The 25,864-nt window shown below is 46.4% G+C and overlaps 3 protein-coding genes across 5 annotated transcripts in view; all 3 read right to left on the bottom strand.

The window, feature by feature from the left end:
- Positions 1–25,864, bottom strand: part of LOC101943449 (complement receptor type 1-like) — a 431,031-nt gene that overhangs the window by 279,009 nt on the left and 126,158 nt on the right. The window lies entirely within an intron of this gene.
- LOC112060902 (complement receptor type 2-like) overlaps positions 1–25,864 on the bottom strand; it is a 111,499-nt gene that overhangs the window by 50,334 nt on the left and 35,301 nt on the right. The window contains exon 14 of one of the 3 annotated variants that reach the window (XM_065594578.1): positions 23,235–24,388. The exons of 1 other annotated variant lie outside the window; for it this stretch is intronic. In XM_065594578.1, the coding sequence (XP_065450650.1) occupies positions 24,367–24,388 (22 nt within the window). In that variant the 3' untranslated portion in view covers positions 23,235–24,366. Of the gene's footprint in view, positions 1–23,234; positions 24,389–25,864 lie in introns of those variants that run through there. One more of the 3 variants, XM_065594580.1, reaches the window with a different exon arrangement.
- On the bottom strand, positions 3,751–12,759 carry LOC135983349 (C4b-binding protein alpha chain-like). The gene is made up of 5 exons (XM_065594585.1): positions 12,586–12,759; positions 11,985–12,170; positions 8,247–8,441; positions 5,253–5,452; positions 3,751–4,603 (listed from the first exon to the last, which is right to left on the bottom strand). Exons 1-5 carry the CDS (start codon positions 12,671–12,673, stop codon positions 4,448–4,450), a joined length of 825 nt encoding a protein of 274 aa, XP_065450657.1. The 5' UTR covers positions 12,674–12,759; the 3' UTR covers positions 3,751–4,447.

Consider the following 25,864-nt stretch of genomic DNA (forward strand, 5'->3'; position numbering starts at 1 on the left):
TGGATTTTTCATTTAGATTCTAGTTTGGAATTTTCAAAGATGAGTTACCTATCCCGGGTAGGGAGGTTACCCCCTGTGCGCCCCTCGGAGTCCCATCTGGGGTGCCATCTGTAGCCTGACCCAAAGTTGCGTATATATAATTGTAATTTTAGGATAAACAGGTTTTTGTTCCAAGATTAGGCCCAGTAAGATTATTGTAAAATTATCATATAATGTGGGAACCCCGATGTGCACAGGTACAACACTCACAGTAAAGGAACTTTTTCTATGTATAAATGTATGATTTATTAATAATTTAGCAAAGATTATACACACTCAAACTAATAAGGCAGATAGAGATAATACAGAAAGTACATTTGGACGTCTATACTTACACCCTTATCTTTTATACTTAACTATTATCTTTCTTATTACCATTATTGTCCTCATCTTCCCCGGTGGCCATTATTTTGGCCCCTCCCAAGGTCTACATCTCTCCAATCTATTTGCTGCCCTGGGATGTTACTTTTATAGTAGGTTACGCTGCCGCTGCCATGACCAATGCCTATTTAATAGAGGTTCTTATTTGTATTTCCTCCCCTTAAGGTGTCCGTTTTTTATTGGTTAGTATATGTATGATGTTACCCTATTAGCATACACGTTAATTTGCTGTCACAGAATCTTTGTGGTCAGAGGTTCTGTTCGGAACCTTCCAGATGCTGATGTCAGCAATGTTCTGTGCTGGTGTCGCCTATGTTTTGTGGGTGGCTGATGTCAGTACTTTGGACAAAATTCTCCCTCTGGCATGCCACTTTTAGTTTCCTATAACTTATGAGTTACTTAAGTTTATCTGCCTGAAGCCTCATACTATCTACTAAAGCCAAATCTTATAAAAGCCTGTAGGTTCCTTGCATTACCACTAAATATAATAAAGCAGGATAACAAAGCAATGAATATAATACAGGTAAGGTGACCCACTGGGCTATAGTCACCCCCTTGATAGAGTGATTGCCAATGAACCCTATCACATAAATCAGGGTCTTACTGTATGTTTAAAGCCTGTGCCTTACATACACTAGATGACTGATGGAAGAACCACCTGGCCAATTAAGATGTAGGTAAAAATGCCTATGGGGTGTAAAAAAATTTAATGTGTCTGTACCCTTCAATTGACTATATATATATATTTTTTTTTTAAATATTTGGTCATTGCCATACTCGTCACTTTCGATAAATGTTACCCTCTATATATTTGGTTAACCAAGCGGGTTACCAATGGTGAAGACGATGGATTTCGTTAGTATTTCTTCTGGCCACACTGTGGTGTATTCACCTCAAACATTACTTTGATGTACTGATTCCCTTGTTAGAACACCAGGGCCATTAGTGAAACTTTTTATGTTGGGAGGAATACTACCAGAGGAGGTATATTGCTGGGACAAAGATTCAACTACTATGACAGTAGTAGACATTTTTCAGGTGACCTACTGAGTGGAGCTGCCAAGTGACCAAATACATCCTCATCTAGCTTGGAGCCAGTTAACGAGGTACCATATTGCCATCTTAGTTAAATAAGAGTTTTAATTAGGATGTAGTATTACAGACCCCCTATTTGAGCTGCCCTCCGTAGAAAGCTGTGGCATTTTTCAATAAGGATTAGAGCAAGTGGCTCTTCTTGTTTTATATTTAAAACCAACTTTAATATTACTATATAGTGACTATATATTTTGGATTAAATGGGGGGGGGGTTTCAACCCATAATTATGCTATATGTTTATACTGTATGCAGAAATTTGATATATGACATATGTTTTTTATGATATCTTTGATATAAGTGTAGCCACCTCCTACCCTGGAGTTATTGATGAGAGGATGGGTTTTTTTTCCAGGTTGCTACAGGTGACATGGTTACATGCGTTAGCTGAGGGTTACACCTTTACCTGGTATTCCCTTTTACCATATGTTTAGTTTTTATACATATTATATTTCAATACATATGTATACACATTGATATTATTTGTTTAGGCAATGAACTTAATACTGTCAGTTTTGATTATTAATTTTTTCCCAAGTTTGATATAGGGGGGATGAAATTATATGGCTTCAAGGCAGGCACCAATATACCAAAGACTGTTCTTGCACCGGAGCAACGAACAGTGTTCTTATATTAATTCCTAAACAAATAAATGCCCATGAAGGGGCAGATGCTGAGAGGTGATTAGCAGCTGCATTTTCCATTGATGGCTATGAGAGTTGTGGTACTTAGTAACTAATCATTTCAATCCTGCTCCCATTAATGTCAGTGGCAAAATTCCTGCTTGGTGGGAGACACGCAGAATTTTAAGGTGGTGGGTGATGAGGAGCCCCCCCACTCCAATTTTGCATTGCTCAGCATATGCAGATACAATTCACAGGCTCACCTATAGCATGTGAATTACTTTGTGTATATATACACACACACACACACACACACACAAGGGAACAAAAAGGCCATGTTATTACTCACCCCGTGAGATGGAAAACCCAGAGACCTCTAAAGGAGGCACAGACTGACATCAATTACAAATCTACTACCAACCAGAACATTTATTTGGTGAGAGTTATCACTGGCCCTGAACCACTTCAACAGTTTTGATAGCTGCCTTTAGTCTCCCCCTTCCCAGGGAGAGCTTGGTTTTGTTCCTTTGACCATAGTGGAGTGGAGTGAAGCATTACTCAATCTGAGTAAGGGTGACAGGATTGGACCCAGAACAGTGGGGTAGGTAGTGCACAAAATGATTGTTAGAGAGTGGCCTCTAGTGGTAAATGGGCACATAGGCAATGTGATCTTCTCTCTCTTCACCCAGGATAGCACAGGAAAGCAGCCGTGATGAGAAGTCAGAGGCTGTGGGTCAAATTCACCTCAAAGAGACTGCCTGGGTGTGCACGTGTGTTGCAATGGGATGCTGCAGAGGACAGGTGAAACAAGCAGCCAGAAAACTCCCAAACAGAGCTAAGCAGCCAGAGACGGAACTCGGATGTGCTGAGTCAGTGCAACTTCTGGGCTGAGCTCTTAAGGATCCCCGGGATGGATTTAAATTGCTTCCTGCTCCCTGACACCACTAGCTCTCCCAACAGCAAGTCACCCCTGCCCTGCTCTGAGCTCAGTAGTGCTCACAGGTCCGAGGAGACAGATTCCCCCACCTGCAAAGGCTGAGTCTGCAGGTTATTTCTCTGCTGCTGTTGTTTTTCCATTCGCTGCTCCTGGCTTTATACAGCTAAGGGTTCTCACTGGAGGAGACTGCAGCACTGTTACATTTCTGGCATAGGGACAGTCACAAGTGACGTTATTCTCAGAGCAGCGCTATGCTATTCCTTCCTGAGCAAAGCCTCCACTGCAGCAATGATTTTTGAGACAGAAGCATTTACCAGCCATCTTTCCTCCTTATCCTACTGGCCAAATTAATTCGTGCTGTTACCCCAGGAATGTAGCTGAATCCGTGATCCCTCTGGGTCCATCAACAGTGGTAAAAATGCTAAAAACTGGCACGTCCCCCTTCTTCCACCGGACAAGTTTCCCTTCCACCACCTTGCCAGTTCAATTCAACCCAGACCACTCTAGGTGCGAGGGGAAGGATCAGACTCCATGGGCTCACTCAGACTAATCACTGGGCTGGAGGAGGAGGCGGAATTAGTTCTTCACTCTCAGTGAAACGATTCTTTAAACACGCTGGGCATCTCCCTGCCTTACAGCCAAAGGGACAAAGTTATAAAAACAAAGACAATCAGCCGTTATTACAATTGCATTTTATTGTAGCCCTGTAGGGCAGAAATAATTATTTGATCACAAAGGTGTAGGTTAGAGAACACCCCTATTGTTTATTGGGGAAATGCCTCAGATGGTTGCTTCTCATCTACTCCTAATGTACGTGTGGCATTTTTAGAGTGGTGAAGGAATTGATTAACGTCACTGCTCTTAAGGTGTATGGAAATCGGGCATTTAAATACCCATTCACCACTTCGAATGTGTATGTTTTGGTGCATTAAAGTTAAATGTAAGCAGCAATTGTGGGATGTCTACAAAGCTGAAGTTAGTCTTGAGTTTCCTTTTGCACAGGATCTAAAGCTCGTATCAACTGATAATTTGCTTCCATGCTACTTGGTTAATTTACTCAAGTAAAACCAAATCTCAACTCAATCCTTCACTATAACCCCTAAAACCTGTACAAGGACCTGAAATCCCTAGTTTATCATCAAGTGGAAACTCAAAATTTGTGAAATTCAAGGGGAAAGAACAAAAAAAAAAAAATCCTAAAAACAGCACCCAGGAAGGAAATCTGATCCCTGATTTACTGCCTATTCTGAGTTATTAGCTATATTAGCAAGTTCTATAACATCAGTAAAAATTATCTTTTCTGTAGTGAAATTATATAAACTGCATCCAAAGGGGAGACAGTTTATCACAATATGGATCACAGGTCTCAGCAATTCATTGTGACTTTAGCTCCTGCTTCAGTTTCTCAATCTCCAGATATAGTTTCTGCACTTCCAGCAGAGTTCTCAGTTTCTCCGCAGGCATACCACACTCTGTGAACTCTCTGTTCTCAGGAACCATCTCACACACATCAGAAGTGCTTTGCTTGTTCTGTAAATCAAAGAGGGAACATGGTTATGCTGCAGAAGAGAAGGACTTACCCTCTCAAGTAGGCTTGCTCCTTTGAGTCTGAACCATCGTCCAGTGTGTTACATGTATCTGCCTCAGGGCCTGAGCATGCTGTGCACCCTCACATCCTAGTCAATTCTACAGAAACTGACAGTACTAAGCAACAGTGATGAGGCTTTGAGCAACAAAGTTCTGGCACATAGATTATAAACACATTGGGCAAGAACCAGCCTTCCTTTTACATAGAGCTGAGCACACTGAAATCTCACTAATTACAGCAGTAACACACTTGAATTGCCTAGAAAAATCTGACTGTTTGTAATAGGGAAGTTTTCCTCCTATTGTGATTTTTACCCACCAAATTTTACTTTTTGCATGGAGCAGCTGCTATAAAAGGAAGATTGCTTTAAAAAAAATAGGAGAAGATGTAGTGAGGGATGATATGTTTTGTTTTCAGATAAACATGGTTTTTCACCATATGGTGTATCAATGGCATGTGTTCCTATCTGATTGCAAAGACCTCATGAAGTTAACCCTTTGCTTCATTCAATCAAAGCATGGTTATTACTATTCTTTATATTCCAAATTGGGCAGGGTGCATCAAGAAACCCAACTGGACAGTGATACTTACACACTTTGGTAATGCTGTCCACCTGCCGTCCTGTAAACAAGTAATACTAAATATGTCTGTTTCAGGCAGGTGGGAATGGCTTGAAAGCTGGTACCCAGGAGAGCATTTGAAAGGAATGGTTTCATTCACACTGTACCACATTTTTTCATCCAATGCATTGAGCAGGTTTCCATTTGGCACCTCTGGCTTCAGACACCCAACTGAAAAGAAAATGCAGAAGAGAAGGCAGTTCACTGAGAGGAGCAGATGCACTGTGAATGCTGGTTATTGCTCGAAATGGAAGAGAACAGAAACTGCGGGTAAAGGGTCTTGAGTGTATTTCACTGTAGTTCTGGTTTATAAACAACCTGTAAAACCAGATACCCCGTGAATCTCTCTCTCAATAGAGAAAGAGGGTCCATGACTGAGTATGGAGCCAACCATGAAGTGAATTGGAATAGCAGGTGTTCAGCACCTTTCAGGGTTCAGCTCAGAGCGAGTATCAAGCGATCCAATCAACACCTACAATGAGGCATTCGATTCCAGCCCCACCATTCTACAAAACCAAGACCTAAAGAAAAGCATTTGAGTTAAACACAGAAATCCCATCCAGTATTTTATTGACTGGCATTTCGTGGAGGTGTCACCAGTTGGGGCAACAGAGCACAGGTGTTTTTTGGGATCGTTAGCATGCAGTTTGTTCCTGTGCACACTTGTGGTAAAAACCTCTTCCCTTTATTGCAGTCGGACTCCTCTGCAGCAAGGGACAAGTGCACGGAAATCAATGAAGTCACCTGGGCTTTTCACTGGTGGAATGAAGAGCAGAACTTGCTCCTTAACAGTGTCTTACACTCCTATAGTGACTTTCATCTTGAAGGATCCCAGGGGGCTTTTCTAGATACTACACGGATTTGCACTTTACAGGAGCTCCTTCCCCACTGAAATGCAGCCTCTTCTAGGGCAGGGCACAGAATCCAAGCAGACAGGGGTTCATGTTAAGTCTGGGACAAGGAACAACCAAAGCTAGTGCACTTATGGCAGCTGACCTATTTCCCAGGCAACTCACACTGAAAACCCTGCCACACAGGAACAGCAGACTAAAGCTTAACCTCTTCCTAGAATTTTTCCTTAAAAAAAAAAAAAAAAAAAAAAAAAAAAGTTTCTTCCTGCACTGGATTTTCAACGATGTTGGGACAACTGGCAGGTTATTCCCACTTTTTGGAGTCAGGCTGTTTCACAAACTCCCTGATGTCACATCCAGAGGGCACCACATACCTAAAGGAATGATACCAGGAGAGCTGAGTTGGGAAACCAGAAACCTGGAGACAGGTGACAGGCTGACAATATCCTGAACAAACCGTATAGAATTAAGATTAACTTAATTCAATAAAGTTTCATCTTATTGAATTAGGGTTAATACCTTTCGGGTCCATTGTATTTAAACGCAATTGTGAATGTGTAGTGGCATTGCACGTACCTTCTCTAGAGGGAGGGGGATGCTAGTGTACTTCCTCGGTTATCAGCCTTTGAAGCCAGCCCCCAGAGAGGTGTATATACCAGTTCATACTGGAGTCTCCAGGGACCGACAAAGAAAGCGTTTTTGGATAAATAGCTTGTTTGGTTTTTTTTTGACAGCCTCAGGGCTTTCTTCCTGATCCAGCAAATGGACAGGACCCCTTGTCCATGGAGGGCCCCAATCCTTTTGAAAGGGTTGGAAGGATTAGGTGCTTGTTCTGAGCTAGAGCTGTGAGGAACTAAGAACCAGAAGGAATCCCCCTTGGGTGGGAGATGAAGGACTATGCCTGCCAGAATCCAGAGACGTGGTTGGGTTAAATCTGGGAAGCTTATTAACATGCATGTTCTCCCTGTAATGCTTTTTAACTTAAAAATAAAGTTGACCTGCATAGGAACAACTGTGAGGTACGTATAACAGTAGCAATTATACCTGTTAAAAACCCTCTGAAGAGAAAGCAAGCAGGTGTCCCTGGGCAACCTGTCTGTGCTGGGAAATATATGGTGAAAGGCGGCTACAGTGCTGCCTGGAGATACTCCAGTCAGCAGGGACAAAGCCCTGGGTCTCCACCCAATTTACAACAGCTGAGGTGCTCTGACCTTTATACCTACACCTACATAGTGAGAGGGCATCCAGGGAACAGACACTGCCCCAGTGGACACTGCTATTCAAAAGATCCTGTCTTACACACATGGGGCTCATGCACTCCACAAGTGCAATCTGTGTAGACAATCACTCAGACATTTAATATCAGTTACACTGCAGCATCTCCAGTCATGGACTATTCATCAAACCATTAAAGTGAGCTTACATTCACATTCCTGATTTTGGGAGCTTTATATTCTGTAGTGAAGTTAGCAACCCACCAAACCATGCCTCAATCCCAGTTAAAATGGGCAACCCATCAAGAATAAGGCCAAGATGGTGGAGCTGCTTGGACACCAAGTATATAAAGGCATTGTTAGCTAAATGCAGTGTGTGTGTGAGCACTGCACTGCAGTCACAACATAAGGATTGCATAGTGATCTTTATTTCTCACACTGCCCCCACCCCACCAAAAAAGGCATGAGCCTTCACTGCCAAGGAGCCCTCCCAGAGAGTTCTGAAAAAGAGGGTTGCCGAACAATCCTGCTTGTATGTCTTCCCCTTCAGCACTCAAATAGTAGGGTACTGGCATAAAAGCAGAACCATAGTTCTCTTTAGGTAGAGAGAAACTCTTAAACTGTTTGACATGAGAATTAACTGCAGTCTTGGAACACTGAGGGGAGACAAGACAACCACAGGATGTACAAGAGGCAAAATGGTTTCCAGAAATCATTTATGAAGTGACATTCCTTCTTTAGAGATTGGGTTTCCAACAGTAGCTAGTTTTCAAACTATGTATTTATAGGAAATAAATATGGACTTTTCTAAGGTTTATGGGTTTGCTTAGCAATCAAAATATAGTTGTTCCTGGGAGGAGATAATAAATTAAGAGGAGGATGAAAACATATGCTACTAACCTTTGCATTCAGGGGCAGGTCCACTCCACTCTCCATTGACATTATCTTTCGTTGTACAATGAATGGAGGCCTCTCCAATAAGAGAGAAGCCCTGGTCACATTTGTAAGTTACTTTTAAGCCAAAGGAAAAATCATCTCCAATCAGAGCATTATTGGATCCATGGGTGATATCAGGAGGTGGACGACAAGATATTGCTGAAGCAAAGAATGTCAACATGAAAATTAAAGTTCGCATTGAGGTGAACTGAAGAGGGTTTCACTAAGAAAATTGTCTCAGATCCCCCCAGAAAGCTATTTAGCCATTTGGAAGGGTACTTAACATTGCACTAACACATTTGAAGCAGATTTCCCCTTCAAGATTCTGAAGGTTTTTCTGCCTTTAGGCTTGACCCAACCCAGTACGTCCATTGCTCAAGGAGGATGCTCCATAAAATACCAGCTCTAGAAGATGACCTTAACAGAGCGTGCCCCTCCCCAACATTTGCCTCAAGGAGCCAGAACCTCTTCCCCACCATCTCTAGAGGTAGTGTTATTCCACCAGCAGAAAACTAAGCTAGGACATTTCTAGTATCAGCAGCTGATTCTAGAAACTGGACATGATTGACAGACCAAGCCCAGAAATCATCCAAGAGATCGAAGTAGAGGCAAATTAATTGTGATTCACTCCCAAAGAGCCTCAGATTTTAAGTGGGTAGTCAGGTTTGGGAAGGGTCAAGACTTCTTGAAGTCAATATCATGCCTTTTACTTAGCGAACAGCAGGATTACACAGATACTATAGTGAAGAGGTGCCAGGAGGTCTGTTGGGACGGGGGGGCTGGGGCCTGCTGCCCCCACTCCGGGGCCGCCGCGGGATAGCACCAGCTGGGCAGCAGCCCAGACGCGACTGACCAGGGGCTGGGCCCAGCGTGCGCGCTGCTGGGTCCCCGCAGCAGGCCCCGGCTCGGGGGGTTCGGGGGCGCCAGAGCTGCAGCCGCGGAGCGCCATGGCCGCTTCCTGCCCCCGCGGCAGTGGGAGCTGCAGCCGCGGCTGCTCCCGAGTCCCGCTGGCCGGGGGTGAGAACAGCCGCCGCCTGGCCCCACGGGTCGCCCCCCTCCTCTCCCAACCACCCAACTTAGTCCTGCCTGCTCGGGGCCAGGCCGGACTGTTACTCACCCCGGCCCCGTGCTTCCCCTGAGTCTCCCGGGCCTCCCTCCAGCGCTTGCGGAGGAAGGTTTTTTTTTTGCCCCCCCGCGTCCCGATATTTGTCTTGGGTGATCTGGTCACCCTACCCACAGTGGTGGTTCCTGCAGTTCCTGTGCCAAGGGGCTAGCTGAGTTGGTCTCTCTGCTTCAGTCGTTGCAGCCTCCAGGATTGTAACATCACTACGGTTTGGGCCCTGCCCCTCGACTGGACCAAATTTGGGAGAGTGGAGATGTGACCTGGCTCATGGGGTTGCAGTGCCACTCAGTTTTGGCCTATCCACAATGGCACATTAGCCACTGACCCAACGGGGCCCTGGCCCAGTGACCCTGGCCAATTGGGGCACCCCAGAAAAATAGGTGCACGTGCACCCCGACCCACTCCATGCACCTGCCCAGCACTTCTGCTGGGGAGCAGGGTCAGGGTGCAGGGTCTTGCAGGAGTGCCGGTGGGCAGGGCAAGCTTCCGTGCCCCAACCCCACTCCCCGGCTGGAGCACCTGGGGAGGAAGATGGGGGACTGCAGGTAGAAGGGGTGGCATGGGGCCCCCACTTGCTCTGGCCCAGGGCCCCACAAACCCCTAATCTGCCTCCACCTATCCAGGCTGTTGTCATCTTGGCAGCTGGGCCAAACCTGAGTGGGGCTGGAATCCGGGAGTTTTATTATTATGAATTAGTATTTTACCAAGTTTGTAATACATTGTTTCACAATACTTTTAGTAAAGTGATTTTAATATGGCTAAAATCTATATTCATTAGTTTTCTAAGATAATAACCAATAATAAATAAATAGTTTCTCCTCACATAGGCATTAGGGAATAGAGTAACTTCAATTTTTCAAAAGAGATAGTACACCAAGGTTTTTCACTTGGTTGCAGAATTTGTGATGTTCCCTAAGCCAGGAATGGGAAATCCAATGAACATGATGAATTTAACTGCAGCGAGTTGTAGTTGTAGCTGTATTTGAGTATTTGCATAGAACACTGGACAAGCTGTCACATGGTAAGAACCAAGATCATTGGGGAAATTAAAGCAGGTTAAGGTTTAAAATGTCCTTTGTTTTATACCTCCATTTAAAGCTGACTAGCATAGGTAAAATACCAAAATCCAGCAACATCACTGAATGCCTCCCAATAGTCATAGGAACATCATATGGACAGTGTGGTCTCTGGGAGATAAGCAGTGCCGGGTTTACAATGGCGCCAGTGGCATCATGAAGTCAGCCCCATGCTCAGAAGGGATCCCGGCCTGCTCTGCTTGCACTGTGCCCTGAGACCCCACCAGCCCACTGGCTCCCTGCTGCCCATCACTTGCTCCTCAGGCCAAGGGATCCTCTCTGCCCCCTGGCTCCACCCCATTCTCTTTCCCCCTGGCCAGACTCCAGTGCACCTCTGGCTCTGGGCAGTCTCTACTTCCCACCATCTGTGGGGCCCCACCTGTCTCCCTGGAGCTGAACCCCCTGGAACTGGTACAGAAGTCTGGGTAGTCTCGGCCAGTTGCGGGGGTGGAGGGGACAGTTGGGGGAGCTTGGCTGGGCCCCTCCAGGCAAGTGTGTTTTGAGGGAGCCTGGCTGGGGCAGGCCCTGGCCTGGCTGATCGCGCCACTCCTGAGGGGATGGAGCGATTCCCCATCCTGGGACCAGCCTGGCTGTGGGGCCAGCTCAGTCCGGCAGACAGTCAGCTCCCAGAGGGCCAGTGAGTGTGGCTAGGAGGCAGGGTATGGGGGAATGGGTCTCTGGTGGGCCTGATGGGGGTGCTCGGCTGTGAGGGGACAGGGAAGATCTGTGTGGGCAGAGGGCACTGGGTAGGGGTGGTGGTGTGCAGGGCGCTGTGCATTTGTGGCATAGCGGGTACAGGGGGCTCTATCCATAGAGAATCGGGAGGGGGGGGGGGTTCCAGTGTTGGGCAGGGAGGGGCTGTAATGCAGTATGGGACCACCCGGAGGGGAAGGAGCATGCTGGCAGCACAGGGCTGGGAGGGGCCTTTATGCATCTGGCAATGGCTGCTTTGTAAATAGTGCCCTCACACTGGGCTGGGCAGAGTGGGGTCACCCCTCCCATGCCCTTGGCTGGCCCCTGGCTTCAGGGACCAACCCCCCCACCATGCTCCATTGCCCCCATGGGGGCCCACAAATATGCTTGGTACCAGGCCCACGAAAGGTTAATCTGGCCCTGTGACAAGAAATGCATTATTCTGACATTGCTGTCTAGGGTCTATAACATGCTGATGCATAAAAAGGGTGAAGAAAGGTGGTAAATCTATCCCTCCTCCAAGCCTGAGAGCAGTCGACTCAGAAAACAGAATTGACTGGAAGCTGGTATGTCAGCTACTCTTAAAGTGACCTGCCAAGTGCCAAGACACAAGTGTTGGGAATTTTAAACAAACATGTTATTAAAAAACCCAGCTATTAATTTAAGAAAGAACCAACTAAAGGTGATTTAGAAAGTGTTCATGGAAGCCAGTGGTTAACAGTGAACAGGTTACAGAATTGGGACTCCCTTGTTTTGGGGAAAAGATGGCTTGTAAATCAATTGAGACACAAAAGCAACAAAGACACTTACCTACACAAAACTCAGGGTCGAATGACCATGTTGAATCTGCATCACATATAACTACAGGAGACTTTCGAGGGTCCAAAGTGTATCCTGGGCGACAGGAGTAGCTCAGAGTGTATCCAACAAGATAGCGACTCCACTTTTTCCCGGTTACCTCAGCAAAACTGAGCCTTGGAGGAGAACCACACTGGCCTAGCCATAGAGACAGACAGAAGCAGGGGGGAAGCAAGTCAGCTAGAAAAGATACAGACTCTACGAACTGGGCAATCCCTGTAACTCGTTTCCTTGGGGACAATGTGGCTGGATTGTTCCCATCGCCGCTTTGAAGCTGGTTTGCTGGAGGGTTTGGTACAAGAGTGTCACTGTCACACCCCAGCAGGAGCGGGCACCGCCGTGCAAGCCCCCAGGCAGACTGTGCACGTTACGGACCATCCCGCTGTACCGATCCCAGCCGGCCATGAGCCGGTTCCGCTCCCGCGGCCAGGCACGGTTTCTAGGGGCGGGACCAGCCTGAAGCGGGACAAAACCGGCAGCTGAAGCGCTGCCCGCGGCGGGGAAGGCTCCGAAACCAGCGAGCCAGGGGGGAGGCGAGTCCCGCCCCACTCACCGCGAGCCCCGGGCAGGGGCAGCAGCAGCAGCAGCAGCAGCGCCAGGAGCCCCCGGGCGCCGGGCGGGCAGCGCGGAGCCGAGACCATGGCAGCGGCAGCGGGGGTCGGGGAGCACTCGCGGGGCGAAGGCTGCGGCACGTCTGTGGCAACCCCAGAGCTGGCCACACTCAGGGCTAAGGGGGCGTGGCCATGCGGGAAAGGGGCGGAGTCTCAGCCGGGCGGGGGCGGGGCTGGTGTCATTGCTGGGCACCCACGTGCTGTCCGGGCAGCAGGTGCCTGACCCCGGGGGCTGCGCTTGGCCGGGGTCACTGGTTCGGCCCCGGGGTCAGCGCCCAGCCTGCACCGTGGGAGGCCCTGCCCGAGCCCACGCGCGGCCGTGGGCCCATTACACGGAGCGCGGGCAGCAGTTCGTGGGCTCCGTGGGCGGCGGATCTAACCTGCGCCGGCTTTGGAGCGTCCAGTCCCTCAGCCCCCGGGCTCGGAGCGGCTGTTGGGCTTGTGCGCATCAGGGTGAGTGTAAATGACGTGCCCGGCCCAGCCGGCCGCGGGTTTCCCTTCGCTCTGTGTCCCCCGCGGAGCGCAACAGCCTCCCCCGTCCTCCGCAGCCATCGACCCCCTGCGTCTCCCACGCGTGGCTCCGCCCTCCAGCGACAAACACCTGTCGGGGCTAGTTCAATCCTCTCTCCCCCGACCCAGGGCCATTGCCCGCTAACCGTGTTAGAGCCAAGGGGGCAGCGTAAGGGGGAGTAGGAATAAAGCCGCTTAAAATGGGGCGGGTTCAGTTCCCTAAGTGGGCAGCACAACTGAAATAGGATCCAGGTTTTATCTATAGTCACTTGGACGACAAATCGCTGTACAAACATTCGTTTATCAGCTAAGTGGAAGGAAGTGGTTACCAAGGAATGTAAAAAACACACTCACCCCTCGCTCTTGGGTTCTGGGGAATTCAACCCTCAGCTTATGCCAGTCCTGAGCTCATGGGAGAGGAGGAGGGGGTATGACTGGTCTCTAGCAAACAATCTGAATACTGAGGCATTTTCCCCAGAATCACAATAACCTTTCTGCAGTGAAAGTAGTGTCACCAATCCTTCCCCCCGACAATCCTACCTTGTTTTGAAGAAGCTGCTTCTGCATCACTGCAAAATGTTGGCACCCACAGGCACCCAAAGGAAATCTCTTGCACTTGCTAAACCTGTTGGCCCACTGATGACCAAGACTGGCAACCACTAATTTTTTTCCATGGGTGCTCCAACCCTGCAGCCCTGGGAGAAGAGTTTGTGCAGGCAGAGCTCCAATCCAGCAGAATAAACACTGACATGTTTGCCAAGATTGTGCGGGCCGTAGGGGAAAAGGGCTACACCAGGGACACGCAGTAATGCTGCGTGAAAATAAAGGAGCTTCGGCAAGCGTACCAGAAGACAAGAGAGGTAAAGAGTCATTCTGGTTCTGCCCCACAGACATGCCGCTTTTATGAGGAGCGGCATGTGATTCTCAGCAGCGACCCCACCACTATCCCAAAACGCTCTGTGGATACCTCCCAGGAGCCCCGGGTGACCTCGAGCAACAACGTGGAGACATTGTTGATGAGAAAGAGGAGGAGGAGGATGTGAGGCAGGCAAGCAGAAGATCCATTCTCCTCAACAGCCAAGAACTGTTTTTTACCCGGGAGCCCATCTCTTCACAGGACCAATTGCCGGCACAGCGTGATGCTGGGGAAGGCACCTCTGGTGCTTACACATTTCCAGTCAAACCGTAGAGGTTACATGCTATTATTTTTAATGTTTACTTTCAACAAAAAGGTAGGTGTAGTGGGTATCAATGACCACTCCATCTATGCACAGGGTGCTCTCTGAAAAAGTCTGTTTATGTGCACTGGGATGGCCCAGGAATCCTCCATAGAAATCTCTAGGAAGCTTTCATGGAGGTACTCTGCAAACCACCGTGGTAGGATATTTTCCCACACCACTCCGGTATTAACTCATTTGGCATCATTGCGGCACACAGCATTGCAGCATAAAGACCAGGTTTGTACCCAGACGATTTCAGCATCTGCTCCCTTCCTGCCTCTGTTACCCTCAGGAGAGTGATATCACATATGGCCACCTAGGGGAAACGGGTGAAGTTTTCAGTGCTAGCCCTTAAACTGCAATCAATTCAACAAGTAATTCACCCCTGTTTGGTGAAATCTGGGACACACAACCACGATTTCCCAAGTGTGCCATGGTTGTGGTTGAAAGGGATCACCGTTTATTGCACGGGTGGGCAAACTCCGGCCTGCCAGACCTTTTTTAAATTAAATTAATGGAGATATCCCATCTCCTAGAACTGGAAGGGACCTTGAAAGGTCATCGAGTCCAGCCCCCTGCCTTCACTAGCAGGACCAAGTACTGATTTTGCCCCAGATCCCTAAGTGGCCCCCTCAAGGATTGAACTCACAACCCTGGGTTTAGCAGGCCAATGCTCAAACCACTGAGCTATCCCTCCCCCCATGAGGTTATTTTAATCCGGCCCTGGAGCTCCCGCCGGGGAGCGGGGTTGGGGGCTTGTGCTGGTCCGTCACTCCAGCTAGGGAGCAGTGTCGGGGGCTTGCCCCATTCCGCGTGGCTCCCGGGAAGCAGCCAGCATGTCCCCCCTCTGGCTCCTACACGTAGGGGCCGCCAGGGGGCTCTACAAACAGCCCACCCACCCCAAATCCCACCCCTGCAGTTCCTATTGGCTGGGAATAGCAGACAATGGGAGCTGAAGGGGCGGTGCGTGCGGACGGGGCAGTGTGCAGAGTCGCCTGGCTGCGCCTCCATGTAGGAGCCTGTGGGAGGACATGCTGTTGCTTCCGGGAGCTGCTTGAGGTAAGCGCTGCCAGGAGCCTGCACCCCTGAGACACCAGTCTCCCTTCCCCAGCCCTGATCTCCCTGCCGCCCTCTGAACTCCTCGATACCAACCCAAAGCACCTTCCTGCTTCCCAAACCCCCTCATCCCCAGCCCCACCCCAGAGCCCACCTCCCCAGCCAGAGCCCTCACTCGACCCCATGTCCAGCCCCCCTACCCCAGCCCTGATCCCCCTTCCGCACCATGAACTTGTCATTTCTGGCTCCATGCCAGAGCCCACACCTCCAGACAGAGCCCTCACGCCCCTTCCCCCCCCCCCCCCCGCACTGTTGCACCTAATTTTGTGAGCATTCATGGTCCACCATACAATTTCCATACCCAGATGTGGCCCTCAGGCCAAAAAGTTTGCCCACACGGTGTATTTCAACCAGCATTTGAAAAAAAGGGTATTGGGGGGGGGGGGGGGGTCAGCTTCCTATTTTTCTCCCTTCCTGCCCAACCCGGTGCCGCTTTTGTAAAAATCAAACTATTTGGGGGGCTTTACACTGGTGCCTGTCCTCAAGCACCATCCAGGTTGCTAGAGGACAGGGGGCTTTTCTGAAGTTGCAATCAGTGATCCCAAGGATGTCTTCACAAAAGCTACAACACAGGCCTCATGGCCTTATTCACCGCATGGAACAATGTGATGCCACACAAGCAGCCCTGCTGGAAGACAGAGAGTGGAGCAATTTGCAGACAGTCACACATCACCTTGACAGGGAGCTCTTCGATGTGCTCTTCTTATTGCCCTGGTGTCTGGCTGCTCAAAATTGGTTGCCGGGTGATCTGCCTGAACCCCCCCACCCCGCCGGAAGCTTTTCTTCTTTTGTTTCACAGATATTATGGAACACACAGCACACAGCAATAACAATGGGGATATTGCTTGAATTGAGGTCTAACCTAGTAAACAAATAATGCCAGCGGCCTTTTAAACGTCCAAAGGCACATTCTCCCACCATTCTGCACTTGCTCAGCCTATGGCTGAACCCATCCTTACTGCTGTCCAGGCTGCCTGTGTCCGGCTTCATGAGCATGGGAGCAAGGGGTAGGTTGGATCTCCTAGGGTCACGATTGGCATGTCAGCATCACCAATGGTTATTTTGCAGTCTGGAAAAAAAGTCCCTGCTTGCAGCTTTCTGAACAGACCAGAGTTCCTAAGATGCGTGCATCATGCACCTTTCCCGAACATCCCACATTGATGTCGGTGAAACGGCCCCTGTGATCCACCAGTGCTTGCAACACCATTGAGAAGTATTCCTTTCAGTTTATGTACTCTTTGGCAAGGTGGTCTGGTGCCAAGATAGGTATATGCATTCTGTCTATAGCCCCACCGCAATTAGGCAAATCCATTGTGGCAAAACCATCCATTATGTCCTGCATGTTGCTCAGAGTCGCTAACCTTAGCAGAAGTCTGTTGACTGCCCTGCAAACTTGGATCACAACAGATCCCATGTTAGATTTACTCACTCCGAATTGAATCCCCACTGACCGGTAGCAGTCTGGGGCTCCAGGGTTCGGGAAAGCTCTTCACACAGTTCCTGGAAAGTGGCCGTACGCATTTGAAAGTTCTGCAGCCACTGCTCATCATCCCATAGCTGCATAATGATGCGGTCCCACCAGTCAGTGCTTGTTTCCCAGGCCCAGAAGAGGAACTCAGCCGTGTCAAGGTGATGCGTGACTGTCACCAGCAACTGTGAATTGCTCTTCTCTCTGTTTCCAGCAGGGCTGCTTGCGTGGCATCACATTGTTCCGTGCGGCAGCGCCTGTATCGGCTGTGTGAATACCGCAGGATAAGGCACGAGGTGTTTGTAATGTTCACAACAGTGTATAGCTGAGCGGGGGCCATGCTTACCGTGCTATGGCATCTGTGCAGGTAACCCAGGCTTATGAAAAAAAGCACGAAAAAGGCTTGGTTTGTTTGCTGTTGATTTCAGGGATGGGAAGAAGGGAAGTGCATCCTGGGAGGCTAACGCCTTGTTCCCATAAGCACCCGTGCAAATGTTTTGCTGCCGTGAGGCATTGCAAGCCCAACCCAAAATTCCACTTGACTCCATGCACAGTGCAGTGCTCCGTGCATTGGTGCAAGCCCTGCTCGTGAGGATGCACTCCGCTGACACAATGAGCATAGTGGGGATATGCAAGCTTGACTTGCTTAAATCGGAGGCTGGATGTCGACTTGACTTAACTTTGTAGTATAGACATGGCCTAAGTGTAGACATGGCCCCATAGACTGAGTTTACAATCTCAGGTTCTGTTCCTGTAAACCAGAGGTCGGCAACCTTTCAGAAGCGGTGTGCTGAGTCTTCATTTATTCGCTCTAATTTAAGGTTTCGCGTGTCAGTCAGACATTTTAATGTTTTTAGAAGGTCTCTTTCTATAAGTCTATAATATATAACTAAATTATTGTTGTATGTAAAATAAATAAGGTTTTTAAAATGTTTAAGAAGCTTCATTTAACATTAAAATAAAATGCAGAGCCCCCCCGGACCGGTAGCCAGGACCCGGGCAGTGTGAGTGCCACTGAAAATCAGCTCGCGTGCCGCCTTTGGCACACGTGCCATAGGTTGCCTAACCCTGCTGTAAACTGTTGTATGTTGCCAGGATCATGAGACTTCACAAACCTCCACTGATTTCACTGGCGCTCTGTAGAGGTGCAGGACTATGCTCACCCAGCACAGCTTGCAGACGGGAAGCCCAAATTCTTATTGACAATATAAAATAGATAATGAAGATAGTAAAAAGAACAGGAGTACTTGTGGCACCTTAGAGACTAACAAATGTATTAGAGCATAAGCTTTCTTGGACTACAGCCCAAGAAAGCTTATGCTCTAATACATTTGTTAGTCTCTAAGGTGCCACAAGTACTCCTGTTCTTTTTGCGGATACAGACTAACATGGCTGCTACTCTGAAATGAAGATAGTGTTCTAGACTTTTCCTTTCAGTGGAACGGAGTGGCCAGATCACAGCAATGGCCATGTGATCTAAGAGGATGTGGGCTGGTATTTATCAAACTGTGACCAGACTTATTTTTTCCTTAACAGGCTATTTTATTTATTTCTAAGTTAGAGAGGGAGCTGGCAGTGATTCATATTTAGGTTGCCTAAATGTGCCAACCTGTATAAAAATACTTGTGAACTTCTTTGGGAAATTCTAACACCTCCATTGCTTACAGCGGACCTCTGAGGTATGACAAGAAGAAAGCCCTCAGATCATAGGAGCACCTTTTCCTTTCAGCTTTGAAATTCCATTCAGGTCTGGCTGACTTATTACCTGCTAGAAATTACCATTTCCCTTCTCTCACGGGCATCTCCAGGAAAATTGCTGACAGCCTGCCAAAATAATAATTGTACCAGACACAGCACTGGGAACTGCAAGAGGGCAGGGGAGAAGAGAGAACCAGGTCATGGTCTACACAACCATCCTCCTGTTGTCTCTGAACGCTGTCCTGGCTCTGCGCAGGTACCCAGCTCAGCAGACCTTGATAGAACTGCCCAGAAAAATCATAGACTCGGTTCAGAGGCAAAGGTGCTCCACCAGGTTTATTGTCAACAAGGCACGGTCCTAGCGCCCGACAGATGCCACAGGGATACGAACACAGGTATGTCCGGGCCCTTCTGCTGCCCCCTAGACTGGACAAAGATGCTGCTCCTACAACTCTTCTTTTCTACATTGATACAAACAGGTTACATATTGCACTCCTGATGTGTGACCAACGTGTTACTGACTCTACCTGCTGGTTCGAACAAAACATCTCTAGCTATTGTCCTGTCGTCCTGTCCTTAGCTTTGGAGGGGTCAGTGTGTCCCTATCTTTAGGGAGTATGTTTATGCCATGAATCTATGTCGGGTTGTATCTGTGCAAGCCTTCTGGAATGTGTTTACATAAATACCTAGTGCCTAGTACTTCGGGTGTCTGTGTTTTAACAATGCCAGTCCAATTTTGCCAAGTTCATGTACTGGACAAGGAACGTGCAACACGGCCTGACTTTTGCTCAGAGTATGGCTTTTGCTGACTTTGATTCAGGCCTCAGGCCTTGTACCAGGCCCTGGGCTCCAGGCTTTCTCTTACTACTACACCTCCCAGAGCCAGGGGGCAGGAGCAGCAGCTGTCCATGGGGAAGATGGTGGAGGAGAGAGGGGGAGCTGAGCCATGCTTCCCTCATCCATTTGGAGATAACAACTTTCCACTGCTGTGAGTTAATGTAGTTAGTTCTGTAGCTCAAGTGGTAGTAGCCTGTACAGCCATGTAGCCGGGTGAGAGTTCAGAGGGAGTAGGTGTTAGTTATATAATAAAATGCCTTACATTTAAGAAAAAATACACTGGGACACTTCATACAATGAGAGCTCTGCTCATATTGATTTTGGCTGCAAAGTCAAGCAGCTAAAAGTTAGGACATAGCAGAGATAAGGCTGCTCATACACAACAGCAGAGCTCAGAGAACAACCCACGCAGCCTCCCTGCCAGTCCTGTGCTGCACCCACAACATGCACAACTGCAACCCTGGAATCTAGTGCAGGGGGACGAGTAATCCCAGAATAGTAGAGACCGGGGTTCAGTTTTTCTCTCGGCCTCATGGGAAGGGCTCTGAACAATGACAGCCTTGAGGCCTTCATGTTGTGCCACTTGAATTTTCTGTTCATTGGGCCAAAGCAAGAGCTCATTATGGGATGCCGTCTCTAGGGCAGTGGTTAGGGTGCTTCCTTGGGCTGTTAGCAGTCCTGGTTCAAGTCTCCTGTCTACCAGTTAGTGCAGCAGGCTTTGAACAGGGGAGCTGCTCTGGCTTTTTTGTTGAAGCTGTTCCACTTCAACTATTAATTAGGCCAAAACAAGACTCAACAGTAAGATGCCCTCTGCAGCACAGTGGCTGGGCTAAGTACCTGGGATGGTAGAGACCCTTGTTCAGCTCTTCTCTGGCCTTTCTGAGATGGGATCTGAACACTGACAGCCCTGAGGTTTCCATATTGACACTGGTCCACTTTCAGTATCTGTTAATTGGGCCAAAGCAAGACTTAGGCCAAAGAAGCTCTCTATAGTGCAGTGGTTCCATTACTTGCCTGGGGTGCTGGCCTGCTTGGTTCAAGTCCCCCATCTAATGCCAGAGATGTTTCATTTGAACAGGGATTTCCCTTAGTCTTGCTTGTTGGAGCCATTCTCCTTTACTTAACTAGGAATTGGGGCAGGAAAAGGGCTAGGATCGCTCTATAGTCCAGCAGTTGGGTGTTTGCTTAGGAAGTGGGAGATGTTTGGATTTCCTGGTTCAGAATCCTCCCTCTTCCCCGTTTGAATGGGGAAATCCCAGGTGGCAGATTCCTGTTTAGCTCACCTCTGCTTTACAGGAGCCCTTGTCTTCCTGGGAAAAGGAGGGGTCTTAGACAGGGGTCTCTCACCTCTAGATGGGTGGGGCAGGTGGATGGGGAGGGGAGTTGAAGAGACGGGTGGGGCAGTCCCTGGGAGGTAGGAGAGCCCTGTTCCAATCCCTTCACAGAAAGGGGATTGGAAATGGGATCTCCCACTGCCTGGGCAGATAGCTGATTGCAGGGGGCAAAAGAGTGATTCCTGTTTTATTAAAAGTGCCCAGAGGTGGCAAATACTTTTCCAAAAGCCCTTCACTTCCGCAGGCACAGAGGAGAACAGAACTCACAGGTTTGACAGCCCAGGTGAACACCCAAAGCACTGTGCTATGGAGGGCTTCTTACTCTTAATACTTGCTCAGGCCCAATCAATAGTTTAATTAAAGTGGAACAACTTCAACCAGTGAGCTTAAATCCCTTCTCAGCAAATAGAAGGAGGATTTCTCCCATGGAGTGGGACAGGGAACTTTGGTCTGCAGGGCTGTTAACCTGGCACCATTCAGTAACACTGAATTCAGATTACAATTGTAAAAATTTAAGGTTCCCCTTGAGATATAATCAAGGCAATTATGTGATAACAAAACTGAAGTTAGATCCGTAAAGGAAACATCTAGTGAGTAAACAGCCTACAGCCGCACTCACTCAGGCCCCAGGAAATACTCCGTTCATGTTATAGACATACAAAATGTGAACAAGTTTATAGGAAAATATGCCAGAGGTATATAAGAAATACAGTGACTGGTGTGAACATGTCCAAATACAAAATGATTGGGAGTAGTACTGCTGTGTCTCTTTTCTACTGTAAAGCTTTAGTGACCTTGGTTTTGAGTCAATACTGTTATCTTGTTTGACCTGAGCAGTTAGCCAAAATTTGGGGTCTTGGAGGTTGTTCCAAATGGGGAGGAGAAATTGATGATGGAAGTCTGGTACCTTTGGTGCAATCTTGTTTATTTACAAAGAACGTACAAAGTCCTGTTTCCTTCAACACAGGAGGAAGCAAACTGTGTGCCCCTTTCCTTTCTCGCAGAACCAAACCTATTTCAGCTAGCAGAGTACCCCCAAAACCTCCATTTTCTAGGCTTTTCTCAGCGTAGTTACCAGCTGATGCTGTCTTGGTTTCTGCTCTGTCTCTCCCTTTGTGCTGTGTTTCTCATACACATCCATAGACAAAACAGTATGTAGTAAAGTCCCTCTGTCCAAAACGCCAACATTCGGGATGCATAGTTCTTCATTTCCGGCAGCGAGATGTGCTTACCTGCTTTGCAGCTTTCTTAAGTGAAGGGTGGTGGTGAATTCTAACAGTATAATTTCACAGTAACCCAAGCTGAACAGAAAAATCCTTTTGCAGAATCTCATCCTGCAAGGTACTAAGCACTGTCCACTCCTTGTAGCAGAGGGTGCTCAGCACACTTGCAGGATCCAGCCTTCAAGAAACATCTACCACCATTTAAAACAAGCAGCTGCTTCTCAGGTGTGCAGTCCCTAAGGAGCCATTTGAACCAAATCCAGCTTTCAAATGGGACGTGGAGTGCAGTGAAACAAGCATACACCACATACGCTAACGGAAAGTACAGCAATACAATGACCAAGACCAGTGAAACCTTGTTTTCATGTGCAGACCCCTAAATAATTTGGAATGGAAATGCGGCCCCCTTTGGAAATTCTAGACAGTCTGCGGACCCACAGGTTGAAAACCTTTGACCTAGACTGACTGGACAGGGGGTATTGACGTAGCTACAACAGACTGGTTGTTGTTCGGTGTTTGTGCTGCACCTCGCACAATGGAGTCCTGGTACACAAATGGAGCTCTTCGGTGCTACTGCAGTACAAATAAATAAAGCAATTTGCAGTAGAGCCAAAAGCAGAGTTGGAAACACCCGCGTCTCTCTACTCTTCCTGTAGTTTAAGTACCACACAAGTGTCCTTCCTCAGTCTTATGATCCCTTCCTTTTGTCATTTCCTTCCCTGTGGAACCTGCATTTGAAGGTCTCATCTGTGACCGAATGTGGGAGATATTTAAATAGTTACACATTTCAAAGCACCTCATCAAAGGAGAGACACCTTTGATGGGAAATGAGACTCCAAAATCTCCTAGTCACTGCCCATCCCTCTCCTTAAATATTCCTTCTTGGCCTTTCAGAGAAACCTAATTCCAAAGCCACCAGATTAGAGAGACACACTTGGATCACAATAGCCTCGTTGTGCCCCTTGGGACAGACTGCAAGGCTCATTTTCCCTAACTAGAAATAATAAGAGATTGTTTTCACAGTTCCAACATTCTTAACCTTTCTTTTTGCTACTTCATTGCCAAAAAAATCAGCAGGACTCGTAGCTGAGGTCTAGTGACTGGATCAGGATAGAAGGCTAGATTTCAACATCACCTGTAAATAATCAGTTTATAGTAATAAGTATGGAAAAAGACAGGATATTAGAATCTTCATTCAGTATTCCTTTTATTTAAAAAACACATTAAAAAGATTACATAAATCCCACAAATTCCTTCAGTTACAGTTTCAAAGATTGATGCATATTGCTAAACAAAACTCAACATAGTTGTGATTATAAAAAAGAATATAAACAACATGTTTTAAATTATAAAATAAATGTATAATAATGTATTGGATTACAATCACCTCTATTTTACCAGCAGAGAGTGCCATTTCCTGAATTTAAAAAGCTTGTTTTCGGACCTCCAAAGACATTTTTTGATGACTAAAACATAAAATTAATTTAGTCACTAAACCACTGGAGAACTTGCTATGGAATACACTTTTGATCTTATTGCTTACTTCTTATAAAGTGCTAGTTGATTGTAGGGAAAGAAACAGGATGCCTTATTTTCAGTAAATTTTATTAAAAACTCAGTGATGAGTATTCTGAACATCTCTGGAACCCCATGTAAATTCACACACGTCACTCTGATATATAGTGTCTCCCCTAAGAGAAAATTTGTAAAAAGAAACCAAAGCTATAGAGCTGGGAACAAAAGGTGGATTTATCTGAAGAGATTCTCACTTCAACAAAAATCTGTAGATGAAATCTAAATCTGAAGAAAGGTCACATCAACATTCCATTTAGAGTCTGGCATCTTTACATTTGGGTTTGAAGACTAGTATTACACACTTCATGATGGAAGCCTGTAAGCAGGCATCTAAACAGGCTCTCTTGCCACCTGCAGCTAAAACCCACAATCCAAACTATGCCACACTCAGATGGCCAACATGTTCTTTAACAGGTGAAACATTTAGCACTATGGAGAGGCAGAATAAGGAGTCAGCCGTGTGTACAGAACAGCAAGTAATTCTGATGCTTTTGCTTGCTTCAGAAACCAGTTTTTAAAGACAAAAGGGATGATCCACTTCCCTTTTTCTTTTTGCTTTTTTCAAATGTAGTGGATTCCGATTACAATTCCAGTTCAGAGGAGAAAAGTTGTAGTGAAAGGAACTCTGGTTGCCCGAGAGGGGTCTATTTTCACTACAGAAATTCAGTGCAAATATATGAAGCTCATTTCCTAACTTTTCCATTCTTTTCTTCCAATATTATGTCTGTTAATTTGTAAGCCATTAGCTAACATCGACCTTCATCCTGGAAAAAAAAAAGATAACGGTTAAAATCAAAATAGTTATAGATTTTAGTCTTCTACAGCTTTAGACTTCAGTCTATAGGATACTTTAAGCTTTTCATATATTGTACTTTCCAGTACGTTCAGGAACAAACATTAGTTTTTGTATTAAAAAGTCGGTAGATGTTAACTTTTTAAATGAAAAAAAAAATTACCTGATGTGTAACAATAGCATACAATAGAAATATATTTTCAAATGATTTCATGTTAAAGCAAAGTTCGTAATATTTCTCTAACGATAGAAAAAGTAGGAGAAAACATGTATTATGGATATGACAGAGGCTAGGGCTAATTAGTAAGCAGAGTTAGTAACTGCAAGGACAAACAATGAAAAACGTTATTTACATAAAAGAACCAAACTCTTCCTGGGCCCCCCATGTCCCCCCTCCTCACTATAAAATAAAGCTGAGCTGAGGAATTCCTTTGGAAGTTCCCCACTGTGTCAGGAGTGGACATCTACATAGATTTATGTAAACTACATTTTTAAAGAGGGATATTAGTTTCAGTGACTAGTCATATTGAATATCAATCTTATTTAACAATGGCTAGTGCAAATACCGTGTAAAGTACTAAAGTCCTTATGAAATCAACTTCTGAACCTCTTTAGTATATATCACAAAGAGAGCAAAGCTCTTCAGGGGATGAATTTGACTAGTTTACCCTATCTGTATAATCCATTTGATGAACTGCTAGTACATGTCCCCCATACGGGATAAAATCTTATATTTGCTTATAATCTTTATTGTTTTAGGAATTTATTTTTCACCTAAAGAACAAAATTTGATTTGCTCCTTCAATCTTAAAATGGACATATGGAAGTAATGAAATAGAGATGAGATTTACATGTTAGACAGATACCGGTTTTCAATCAACTTCATTTAGAAAGAACACACAATGTTCAAGTCTGTTGTGTTTGCAGAGAAAAAACATTATATTGAAGAAATCTAGTATTTTAGTGGTTAACCCAACAATGATGTCACATGCAACGTTTCAGTTCACGTCAAGAAAGAAAAGGTTAGAAAAAGTAAGAGCCTATAGATTATATTCTCAATTTGAATGTATTGTATAATTCTACTCTGTTCTAACAAACAACATAGAATCAGAAGACACCATCTACATATTTTTAGGTGGAGGAAGATATTTTTCTATTACAAAATATGCCTTTCAAGACCCAGTTTAGATTTTGTTTCACCCTCTGGTAGTTCATATTTTCTTGGAAATTGGTGCTTCAGGGAGAGAACGCTAATTGAATAAAATATGTTTGCAGAAATAAAAGACAGAAAATAAAATAAAATAAAAGACAGAAAAAATTAATAGTTTCTAAAAGGAGAGCTTTTATAAAACTAGAATTTTTAAATGAATTAAGTTTAAATTTAGGCTATTAAGAAGACATTTTGATGGCAACATGCATTAAGCTGTCGTATTCTCTACCGGCAAAG

The sequence above is a fragment of the Chrysemys picta genome, chromosome 4, assembly GCF_011386835.1.
Source record: "Chrysemys picta bellii isolate R12L10 chromosome 4, ASM1138683v2, whole genome shotgun sequence".
In the NCBI taxonomy this organism is placed as follows: Eukaryota; Metazoa; Chordata; order Testudines; family Emydidae; genus Chrysemys; species Chrysemys picta.